The sequence below is a fragment of the Cydia pomonella genome, chromosome 16 (genome assembly GCF_033807575.1).
Source record: "Cydia pomonella isolate Wapato2018A chromosome 16, ilCydPomo1, whole genome shotgun sequence".
Taxonomy (NCBI): domain Eukaryota; kingdom Metazoa; phylum Arthropoda; class Insecta; order Lepidoptera; family Tortricidae; genus Cydia; species Cydia pomonella.
The window spans coordinates 12,596,830-12,609,064 of record NC_084718.1 but is presented as its reverse complement, the minus strand read 5'-3'; the positions used below and the strand labels follow the sequence as shown (position 1 = coordinate 12,609,064).

General features: G+C 36.3%; 2 protein-coding genes across 4 annotated transcripts in view; both read right to left on the bottom strand.

The window, feature by feature from the left end:
- LOC133526359 (NFU1 iron-sulfur cluster scaffold homolog, mitochondrial-like) overlaps nucleotides 1-12,235 on the bottom strand; it is a 51,761-nt gene that overhangs the window by 983 nt on the left and 38,543 nt on the right. The window contains exons 2-5 of one of the 3 annotated variants that reach the window (XM_061862953.1): nucleotides 3,674-3,803; nucleotides 3,375-3,595; nucleotides 2,194-2,379; nucleotides 1,273-1,460 (exon numbers count right to left, since the gene is read on the bottom strand). In XM_061862953.1, coding sequence (XP_061718937.1) covers nucleotides 1,273-1,460; nucleotides 2,194-2,379; nucleotides 3,375-3,595; nucleotides 3,674-3,747 — 669 coding nt within the window. In that variant the 5' untranslated portion in view covers nucleotides 3,748-3,803. Of the gene's footprint in view, nucleotides 1-1,272; nucleotides 1,461-2,193; nucleotides 2,380-3,374; nucleotides 3,596-3,673; nucleotides 3,853-12,235 lie in introns of those variants that run through there. The other 2 variants (XM_061862952.1, XM_061862954.1) reach the window with 2 other exon arrangements.
- LOC133526355 (protein spaetzle 3) overlaps nucleotides 5,906-12,235 on the bottom strand; it is a 42,158-nt gene continuing 35,828 nt past the window's right edge. Inside the window, exons 4-7 of the mRNA XM_061862945.1 lie at nucleotides 10,411-10,535; nucleotides 9,143-9,343; nucleotides 7,925-8,050; nucleotides 5,906-7,586 (exon numbers count right to left, since the gene is read on the bottom strand). Of these exons, the coding sequence (XP_061718929.1) occupies nucleotides 7,430-7,586; nucleotides 7,925-8,050; nucleotides 9,143-9,343; nucleotides 10,411-10,535 (609 nt within the window). The 3' untranslated portion in view covers nucleotides 5,906-7,429. The remainder of the gene's footprint in view (nucleotides 7,587-7,924; nucleotides 8,051-9,142; nucleotides 9,344-10,410; nucleotides 10,536-12,235) is intronic.

The following is a 12,235-nucleotide window of genomic DNA, read 5'->3' as shown; positions in this document are numbered from 1 at the left end:
ACGCCATTACGCTTTTTTATTCCTTTTTTGCTGGAAAAATTAAATTCCATTAACGACCTCTTGTTCTAGCCGCACCTGAAACGTCATACTTCGCAGGCTATTATAAGGAACATAACATCAATATTTCATTCCATGTTTTAGAAAAGGATTTTTTTTAACTAAGTAACAAACACAAGGGCCTGCGAAGATATGATGCTGGAGCCAGTGGAGCTTTGCTATTATTAAGGCTAACTTCAATTCAATTCAATTCAATGCATTTATTTGTCGAAAAGCAGGTAGTGTTACAAACAGGTGTTACATACAGATAATTAAGTGCTCCACTTTTGGCCATATTATGCGGCATACAAATATTTAACGTGAGTAGCGGTGAAGCTCATGAGATTCAAAGTAGGTAATTGTCATCATCAAAATAATAAATGTCAACTATTTACATACACATGCTTATCAATTAATGTAAAAATTCTAATTTTAAAAGCTTTTATTTAACTTGCAATGTATGTATGTTTGTTCGGGTGGAATCTTGCAACTCAATTTTGAAGCAGATATTTTTAATGTCAAATTGAGGTATATATTTAAATTATATTATTTATATAATATATGTATTACAAAAACATGCATCAAAAAAGTTCGCTGTCATTTAGATATTCGTATATGTCGTAGTAGGACTTGGTTTTCAATAGTTTTTATCGTATTGCGGAATTTGTTAATCGGTAAAGTTTGTATCGATTCTGGTAGTTTGTTAAAAAATTTAACAACCATGCTAAAAATGCATTTTCTAAAAAGTGCGCAATGTGCTCGCGGATTTAAAAGTGTATCTAAGTGTGTAAGTGTGTGTAAGGCCGAAAGGTACGTGCCGGGTTGGGCTGTTTTTTAAAAAAACGACTGTCATATTTTTTTACGAACATTAGGCACTTCAGTATGTATACAGAAGGGACAGTCAATATGCCAAGGTCTTTAAAGAAGGGTTCGCAGCTTTCCCAAGTCCGTATTTCGACAATGGCACGTATACACCTTTTTTGCATACCAAATACTTGGTGCCAATTTGTTGAGTTACCCCAAAAAATGATGCTGTACGTGATTAATGATTGGACATGGCCGTAGCCACTTTAAATAACAAATTGTGTATGTATTTACTAAGATCTTCAACCCCTCACACAAGTTTTTATTTAATTAATCATATCATATTACTGACAAAATCATTTTCCTTTCAGGTCAGTGATGTAATAAGGCTAGTAGCATAATTTACATCATCATACCACTTTCTTTACTTACCCCATTTTTTAGAGTGACAATAGAGCTTGGGCACGATGAACATGAACCTTGCATTTTGAGCCTTAACACCCCGTCTTTAAAGTCCACAAATAAGACGTCCCCGCCATCTTCCTGTACTGTTGGTCTGATCCGTGTATCAAGAAGTTCCTTTATCATTTGTACAATTTCATCATCATCTTCATTGATTTCTGTACATAAAAGTAGAAAAATGTAAGAGGAAAGCTTGTATTTAATCATATGTGACCACAACTGGCAAAATGTCTAAACAAAGTCTGTAACAAACACACAACACTAACCTCTTCCCAATGTCCCACTTAGTTGCTTGTCATAACAACGAGATTTACTCGTATCTTTATACAAATAACCTGTCAAGGCGTCCTTATGGCAAGCAACAAAGTGGGACATTGGGAAGAGGTCAGTGTTGTGTGTTTGTTACAGACTCTGTTTTTGTGATATGCACAGAGCCTAACTGTAAGATAATGACATAATTGTAGAATTCTTAATACCTAGGCTACGTATTTGAGCTTAAAACTGCATTCATTTCATACAAAACATCACACATTTTATTGAAAACCTGAGAATGAGACATACTCATTGACTAAAGCGTTAGCGAAGGTCTCTGCTTTGAATCGGGCAATCTGCTTTTGTATTTCCGGATGTTCTTTTCTACAGGGCACAATTGTCAACCGATTCTTGAGAAACTTTGTGGGCAGGTTTAGCAGTTCAGGTAGAATTTTCCTGTTGTTTCGTTTTTTGGAAAATGTTAATATAATAGAAATAGGCATCGAGATATATATATTTTTTTAATTTTTTAGGCTTATGAATTTTACGCTAGGTCTACAGCCCACAGAGCCACTAGTGTATAGTTGTTAGTGACCACTTTTTAAGGTATGTACAATGTTGTTAAAATATCCCACTTACGAGTATCTCCAGAAGGTTTGGCATCAGTAACAACTGGCAAACCACTGGCAAAGAAGTCCATAATAGTTGCAAAAATCTCAGGCCTTAGTAGTTTCCACTCCACATCATCATCCTGCTTAGTTACTGTTACAAAGTCAGGGCCAAAAAAGACTGCTTTTACACCCTCTATGCGGAAGAGCATTTTTGCTGAAAAATAAATACAGTTTCATCAAATTGGCTGCTTGGAGAAAAATTTGAGAGGTGTTTTGCATAAGTTAGACAAATGTTTTGTTATTATGTTGATACAATCTCTAACTTGTAACCCCCTTATTCATAAATGTGTACTATAGTTACCATGCCACTAATAATTTTTTGTCCCTTTCCGATGTATTGGTATGATGGAAAGGGACAAATGATTATTAGCGGCATCGTAACTTTAGTACATGTTTATGAATAGGGGGGGTAAGTGTTTAGCATGCAACACAAGAAGGGATCACGAATAAAGGCTTATTATTTTTATTTTATTATTATGCAAAGCAGTAGGGAAATATTAAGAAGAAGAGTTTCATCATCATCATTAACTTAATTCTGCTGCTGGGCATGGGTATAACTTAATCTCATCTGGAATATGAACTTAACACACAGGTAGCAATACCTTCATAAATGTACAAATAATAAATATCACAACCTTTCACAAATTACTTTTTACAAGCTTTTATTTAACTTGCAATTTATGTATTTTTGGGTCAAATCTTGTAAGTAAATTAAATCCACTTCTCATTATTCAATGATGCTGAAACTTTACATACAGTATATGTAAGTTGGGTGCCAATGCAATATTATGGTACCATCAAGCTGATCTGATGATGGACACAGGAGGTGCCCATAGGAACTCTGTGATCAAAGAATCTCTGATATCTGAGTATTGATTACCTATTGAAAGAAAAGTACAGTCTGCGATGACAGCTTGTATCAAAAATTATTTATTTCAGAAAAAACATATTACTTAATATTTATGTAATTACACAGCACACACATTTTATTATATTAATGAATAAAATCAAAGTTTAGTTGATGGTGGAAGTGCGCATGTGTGCCAATCCGATTGTTGAAATATGCACTAATGGCAAGAAAATTGGAAGAAGCACACAAAATTTTGAAGTTCTTGAACACATACATTTAGACGAAATCATGTTGTTTACCTAGTGGACTGCAGTAAGCCGCTGCCATATTAGGGAAGTCCATAGTATGCCCTGGCTCCAAGACTTTAACACCGGGTAAAAACTTCACACTGTTTGGGTTTGGCGTATCCTGAGTTTGGATGAACATGCTACGGCATTGGCATGTTCCAAAAACTTTACTTTTGCCATTCATTCTGTCCAAAGATGGTGATGTGATCCCGCTAAACTGTTTAATATCACATCTGGAAACCGTATAAAACATATAAAATATATCGTGATAGAACGCTACTAGCGGCGTAGTTGATTCTTCGTCTTATTACCTGTTTAAAGCTGCGGCACAAATTCGCCCGCAATTATTTGTTATTCGAAAAAATCTCAGAGAATTCCGCAACATACTTACAACTGAATTATGACAAAATATACAAGTTTTATTTCTGATCTGAAGCAAAGTAAAGCAATTTTTTTATACAGAATATAGTCGGTTTTGATAGTTTGACATTGTCACTGTCAATGTCAGTTTTAAATTGTTGCCATTACAAAAATACCATAGGCCCTGCTACAATAGTGTAGCACGTATTGGCGTGGGTTCCACACGATCGCACCGAGCTGTCAAAACGATGTTAATCGCCAATTACATACACACTTCCCGATATCGGGCCTGAAATCAGGGACCCTACCGCGAAAACCGAAATTCGCAAATTGCGGGGATCTTTCTCTTTTACTCTTACTAACACGTAATGAGAGTGACAGAGAAAAATGCCGAATTTCGATTTTCCCGGTAGCCGCCCAGACCCGATGTTAAGCCTGATAATTGTTTTCTGTTTAGTCAGTACGTCATTACGTTACAAATTTCGTTAAAAATACACTTGGCAACACTGGCGTAAAATGCCATTTACATCAAATTATCGATATCGATAAAATGGGGAGGGTTGAAACATAAGACTCCTGTCTACAAATTTTGTAAGTACTCGAAATCAGGTTAGGTTCGAGTCCACATTTAAGTTGTATGTTATATTATAATGGATAGTTCTATGAGTGGACTAATACGTGGTCCGGCTTAATGTGGGCCCGAATTTTTTTTACAAGACCTTGTTAGAAAAGGAACTTTTCTATGGGAAGATGTATCAGGTCTTCGTTCCCAACAAATTGGACCCACTGCCTGCATCTGAAAACATAAAGCCTTGGACAAACATGACTTTTTTTTTCTTTTTTTTTCTTTTATTAAGAAACAAACGGTCGTTTACAATATGCGGTATTAATAAAATAACTATTGCATTTTAAAGCTAAACCTACGGTTTCCTTAATTAAATATAAGAGTGCTAGATTTTAAACAGTTTTTTTTTTGCTACAGACCATCTGAGTTTTATATATATAGTTACTGAACAATTATAATAAATAAACTTTATCTACAGTTTATATTCCAAGTGCTTGCTAATGAGATGATCATTTGATTATTTAGCGCTAATATACATCTATAAATCATGTTTTTCGGCATCCAGTTATCAACAACCCTTTATCAATGCTCTAACTTTTTATATATTTATATGTCTGTTAATCATGAGAACCGGTCTGGCCTAGTGGGCAGTAACCCTGCGTATGAAGCCGATGGTCCCAGGTTCAAATCCTGGTACGGGCATTTATTTGTGTGATGAGAATGAATATTTGTTCCTGAGTCATTGGTGTTTTCTATGTATATATCGTTGTCTAAGTACCAACACATGCCTTATTGAGCTTACTATGGGACTGAGTCAATTTGTGTTATAATGTCCTATATAATATTTTTTTATTTATCATAAAAACAGAGATTAATTTACTTACATTTCAGGTTAATATATTAAATAATTACTAGATAAAAAAAAAGTTAAATAATGACCATTAATGCATAGATGATAGATAATTTTTCATTAAAAATCTTTAACGAATTAATTGTGTGTTGCATATTGCAGTTCTCAGGAAATTTCACATATTTAATTTAATTATTTACACTGATATACAAATAAACATACAGTTCTCGATAGTTTTAGTACATCCCTAGTTCACAACTAAAAAGAATATAAAATACCAAATTTGCGATGTGTTTAAAGCCCGCTGCACCAAAATAAGGTCAAAAGTATCTAAAGCACTAATAATCACGGTTCACTATTTTCAATTTTATCACTAAATAAGAAAAAATATTGCTCGAAATACCCGAACAAAACATTGAAGTCTTCATAACAAACAAACCAATTAGGCTGACAGTTGACTTGATGTAAACTTGACAGAATAAATAGCACTGACGTTTTCTTTTTCTTCGTTGGCAAAGATTTGCGAAACAAACTTCATACAAAACTTTTTTTGTTCCTAGTTACGTCAGCCTGACTCCCTATTGGCGCAATTTGCGAACTTCGGTGTTCGCGGTAGGCCCTTTCTCTAGTGAAGTCGATTCAAAACAAATTCTTTCTTTTTCGTTCTGCAAAACTAAACTTGGGTACACCCTATATAAATAATAGTGATTATTATTTGACTATGTCTTATTCAGAATAACCGAATCGAATAATCCGAAATAAAAGTAATTTAATATTCATTGCACTTTATTAACCAAAAACTAAGTACTTTCCTATGGACGTCGCATTGGTAGGTATGCTTATAATATTACATTAAGCTTAGAGTAATATAATAATTTGATCATAAATCACTAAAATTATCTAATTTACATCATAATCATCAAGTTTCTTCTGGGCCAAATATATAATGAGAGTCCGGTTGCTAATAATATAAGCCCAAAACAAATAGCTACACAGCTATACTCAAATGTCGCGTAGGTAGGTAAGATAATACTTAGACACCATTGAATATAAAATTTACATGAAGTCTGAAGAGTCGAGAATTCTTCGCGGCTTATAAAATAAAAAAAAGCCTGAGGTGGATTTTTGACGATGACGTGAATTAGAATCCGTAGTCACTAAGTACATATTTTGCGGTATAGGTAGGTAGGTGTACTAACTAAAGCCAATAATAACTAGCTCAGTGTAAATTGGGCTTAAGAGGATTCTTGTTTTTTTTTTTCGAGCAGACGAATCCCATGATAGTGAGCGATTACCGTCGCCCATGGATACCCGCAACACCAGAGGGGGTTGTAAATGCGTTGCCGTTGCTTTAAGATGGGAGTACGCTTTTTGTAGAAACTATATGAAAAATTAAGTTCACAAGTGAGTTTTCGCTAGGGCAGTCTGTTTCAAGTTAATAGTAGGTAACGTATTCCAATAAACATTAGAAGTATTTCAAAAATCACTTAAAAATATACGATATGACTCTGCGTTGATGTTCGGGCCTGAATTTTATATAATTATCCTTAATAAATAATACAAAATGTACTGTACAATGGCAGTGTTTATCTTTAAATATAATGTTAATTTCTATCTACGACCATGGAAAATTATATAAAAAGGAAGCCAACATTTTCGAATCAATTTAAAATATGTAAGCAACTATATACATTATTTTATAATCTATTTACAATCCATTTATAAATATTAAACTTTGACTTGTAGTAAGCGGTAGCTCCTAGTTTCTTACTTAAATCTATTTTATCAAACTTTACAGCAATTGTATATATGATACGAAAGCAAATATCATCTTGCAGTCCAAACAGCGTATGTAAAAGTAAATGTAACTCTCTCAAGATTTAAGATCTTAGCAGAGTATTTTTACGCACAGTTTTTAAAATTATGTTAACGGCACCAATCATGAGCCATTTAAGAGAAAATTTGGAGTATTTTTGCTATTTCACCCATATCTGTTCATCCTTAATGTTTTCTATGTATTTAATGAAAGCTACTGCAATTGTTTCAATATTATAACCCATTAAAACTATGGTTTTTTGCTCCAGTCATGGGAAGCAGTTATACTAACTTCTACCGAGTATACAGTTTGGTGCAGTTAACTACATCGGCAAGCGCATTAGGAGGGGAAGAGGAACCAATCCATAAAGATGCCGGCACAGTCTTCGTTAGGGTCGTAAGCCAGAAGCCGATTTTATTAGTACTGCTCGCAAGTGCGGTCACACTAGCTTCTAATAAGTATACAATTAGGGGCAATTAAGGTTTACACCGGCACACGCAACAAGAGGGGAAGAGGAACCAGTCCATAAAGATTCCGGCACAGTCGTCGTTAGGGTCGTAAGCTAGAAGTCGGTGCCATTTGTATTTCTGCTCGCAGCCGCAGTCGCCTGAGCACCGCGCTGTAGATTTTTTGCTGAAATAGAAAAACTAAATGTTAGACTTCATTTGAAATCAAAATTAAAAAAACTTAAAAAATCAAATAAAAAGGAAGCCCCGCCAGGGCGAGGGACTTGTGTTTTGTATCAAACTTTCATCAATATTACATATTTACGATAAAATACGGCTATTGTAACATGAAGGTTAAGAGACTTAGCTTAGCTGTTTTAACTTTGGTTTGGTTTTGTGTTATTCCGTATATTCTACTCTCTACTGCATACCGATTGTGCAAGATGAGTTCTGAAGTTCACTACTTTCAGTGAACTCACAGAACTAAATCAGCAATCCGACATATTTGTATTGATGTTTTTTTACCTGCAAACTTCTTGGTGTATAGCTTGCTCGAAGTGCATAGTGTTCACGATAGCTCGTAGCTTTCTTGCGGAGTTCAGAGCCCAATAAGGCGTCATGATCTCAGTTTTACTCTGACACGAGTCCACTCTGAAAATAATAAGTAAAATTTCTTAAACAGGTACTTATGGAATGCATGGAGCATGGAAGAATTTTAACCTCGTTTTACACCTACTCAAGTTTTTAAGTCAATTAATTGCAATTCGCATGGATGAAGGCTTCGATTTAGTGCTGGCATACCCGCGTATGTATTGCGCTGGATCCAATGTTGAACTGGAAGTGATTGATCTCTTTAGTTCTCTTTTTATAAGCTTTTATTTAACTTGCCCTGTTAGTATGTATGGGACACATCTTGCAAGTTAAATTTGACCCACTTCCCGGTTTCCGATGAAGCTGAATATGTATGCAAATATATTTGTAAGTCGGGTGACAATGCAATATTATAGTACCATCAAGTTGATCTGATGATGGAGACAGGAGGTAGCCATAGGAACTCTGTGATAAAACAACGCAACTTAATTGTGTTTGGGGTCTTTAGAATTGTCTCGATGAGTATTAGTTTATTAGTTGCCTGTGGAAAAAAAAAGTACAGGCAGCGATAAAAGCTTGTACCAGAAATGATTTTTTTGCCGAAAACTTATTCACGGTACATTTAACGAAACGATTGTTCAGTAGACTTCGATTACAGTACGACAACGCGTTGCGTTCAATGTTACGGCTACCGTGGCGGTGTAGTGCGTCTGGTATGTTCGCCGAGAACAGAGTAGATGACTTTTACGCTATAATGCGTAAAAGGCACTGGTCGTTTGTCGGGAAGAGTGAGCGAATCGGCGAACAGCATTGTTAAAGTAGTGTATGCAACCTGCTACTATATGAGCAAGGTTTCCCCGCTGCACCTATTTAATTAGCTTTAATTTTAGTCTAGAGGAATGTAATTGTATATTTGCGTTGTAATTATTATTGTAATGAAATGGGTTGATACCTGAATAAATAACATTTTTATTTTTTTTAACCCAACACATACAATTCAATGGACGTTTCGATACTGCTAGCTGGTTGTTGCATTGAATTTTTCATGTTGTACGTTTGCTTGCTTCAAAAGCGGAATTATGTATGAGTTAGCCGGGCACCAAAGGCGCGCGGCGCGCGTTGTTTAGGTAAGTCTAGTCTCTAAAAACTTACCGGCCAGTACTATTAACCGACTGTGGATCAGGCAGGTTTGTGTTGGACGCCTGCCTGACATGACGGAAGTAGGAATCACCCGCGTGCATATCCGGCACCCCTGGCGCGCGGCGCACGCGGCTCCCGCCAGGGGTCGCGAATGACCCGTACATCCGTTTTATCAGCGCCTTGTTCTCATCTATGAACTCTTCGATTTTATCTCTGGAATGAGAAGGTAATAGAAATGAGATGAGTAAAAAAAGGGAAGAACTAAAATGTTCAAACAAGGCCATGTAAATAGTTTGGTGGAGTCAGGGATCGGAACCGGTTTTTTGCAAAAACATCGAAATAACCATATATTTCGGTTTATTTTATACTCTAAATGTAGGACTCAGTTGTGTTTTCAGATAACGACTTCGTATTATTAGATTGCCTAATTAGAAATGAAGTAATTAACAAAGAACGAAAAAATATGCTACCGGTTTCCGATCCCTGGGTGGAGTGTTGCCCGATGCTGTTTACTATCGACAGTAAGTGCAGTTAAAAAATTACTAAAACCCGTAACTTGACCTAATAAACAACAAGGTTTAGATTCCCCTGTTGGGTTGGAGTTGGATCTAGATAGCGTGTCTGTTAAAACTAGTAAAAATAGAGCCAAGCGTATACTGGTCCTTTTAAAAACCGAGAAAGCGCCAGTATAATGACTTACATCCCTTTCAGTAGATTATCCGTGTTTCTAATTGTAGGTATGTTTCATATCGTAACTGCTATACGTAACAGCTGGAAGTTTTGATTTGTCCTTAAAGCTCATACCCATGAGCCACGAATAGATCTAACCATGATATGTAAAGGTTAACTTAAAAGGAATAGGTGACGCTAGCTGTAGGACAATACAGCTGGAAATTCCGCTTAACGCATGGCACGCCTCTGATGATCTGTCCTTGAAGCTCGTACCCCGGAGCCTCGAAGTGAGTTATCCATAATATTACGGTTAACTTACAAGGGATAGGTGTTGCCAGCTGCAGGGCAATACAGCTGGAAGTTCTGCTTAACTGAAAGCACGTCTTTGATGATCTATCCATGAAGCTCGTACCCCGGAGCCTCAAACAGAGATATCCAATTATCCATATAATACGGTTAACTTACAAGGGATAGGTGTCGCCAGTCGCGGGGCAATTCCTACAGCTGGAAGCTTCGCTTAACGCATGGCATGCCTCTGATGATCTGTCCTTGAAGCTCGTACCCCGGAGCCTGGAATTGAGTTATCCATAATATTACGGTTAACTTACAAGGGATAGGTGTTGCCAGCCGTAGGGCAATACAGCTGGTAGTTCCGCTTAACGCATGGCACGCCTCTGATAATCTGTCCTTGAAGCTCGTACCCCAGAGCCACGGAGAGAGCCGTCCATAGGATCTGAAAGTTGACAGAGAGGTCATTATTATTTTGTCAAGACAAGTTTAGTTTAGGAAGTAAGCAAGTATGTAGCTAGTACGAGAGGGGGTATGAAAAGATCACGAGTGTTTTAATGCCTAATTATTTACAGTTGCCTAAATATTTTACTTAGATTGTTTTATCTACGTACATAATTATTATAAGCTCTCTATGATGTGATCCGTTAGATCCGTATGTTACGACCGGCATTGCAGCATCGTTGCTCTGTCAAGAAACTTGCGGTATGAAAAGGCGTCTACCGAAATATCTTGATCGCTCATTTTACACGCAAGCTTTACTTCAGTTAGTTTATAAACTTATTTTCAACACACTTGCTCAATTAAAGCAAGAAATATTACTTCGCTAATCCGCGAGAAAATAACGTGTTAGTCAATCAGTGCTAACCCGTTATACTTACTTGCGTATTTTTACATGCAATTAATGTTTCCACCCTCCCACCGCAAAAATAAATACGCAAATAAATATAACCACCAAAAGTACAAAACTCGACACGTGTTTCGCCTCTCTACGAGGCATCCTCAGGAGATGCTGGAGATGTTGACGGTCTGACACCCGAGGTTGTCGAAGTTGTCGGGTGCGTGCTTTTTCAGTATATTATAACACTCGTGCTTTTTCATTATATTATCCGACTGAGTTAAGAAGGTAACTGATTGCTAATAATATGCATAGAAACGGAGCCTTCTTAATTTGGTCGAGTAATACTTTTTTTTACCAACTATTGGGTGTTTCAAATGTTAGTTCAAAGAGGTTTTATCCCACCAAACATAATTTATAGATTAAAATTATCTCGTAAATTTCATTAATGAATAAACATAACATTTTATCGATTTGATCTCCATCCGTCGAATAGAAATACGAAAATATTAGCTTTTTTACATTTTTTTAATGGGCTGTTTGTCGATTTTGTGCGCGCCTTTGCGTGGCGCGCGCATTGGATAATAACATTCTCAAACTCAAACTAAGCAAAACTTGTACTGTCGGTACTAAGGGACGATATAGTATAAATAATAAATAAATAAATATTATAGGACATTATTACACAAATTTACTAAGTCTCACAGTAAGCTCAATAAGGCTTGTGTTGAGGGTACTTAGACAACGATATATATAATATATAAATATTTATAAATACTTAAATACATAGAGAACACCCATGATTCAGGAACAAATATCCATGCTCATCACACGAATAAATGCCCTTACCAGGATTTGAACCCGGGACCATCAGCTTCATAGGCAGGGTCACTACCCACTAGGCCAGACAGGTCGTCAAATAGATAAATACATACTTAATTGAAAATACCAATGACTCAGGTCAGGACTCAGGAACAAATATCGGTGTTCATCACACAAATTAATGTACCGGGATTCGAACACAGGACCATCGGCTTCATAGGCAGGGTCACTATACCCACTAGACCAGACTGGTCGTCAATACTTCACGTCAATTACTTGAAATATGACTATAGCCTAGGAATTCTATAATGCCAGCCGCTATTGGAATTTTGACATAGGATAGATGCAAAGTACGCACTTAAAATTTACAGTTATATTGTCGATACAACTTCTTGCTTTATTATCAACACCGTTATAATTATTTCCCAAATCCAGTAATATAATTATTTCCCAAATCGTACAGCATTAACCCAACACTAATTGTT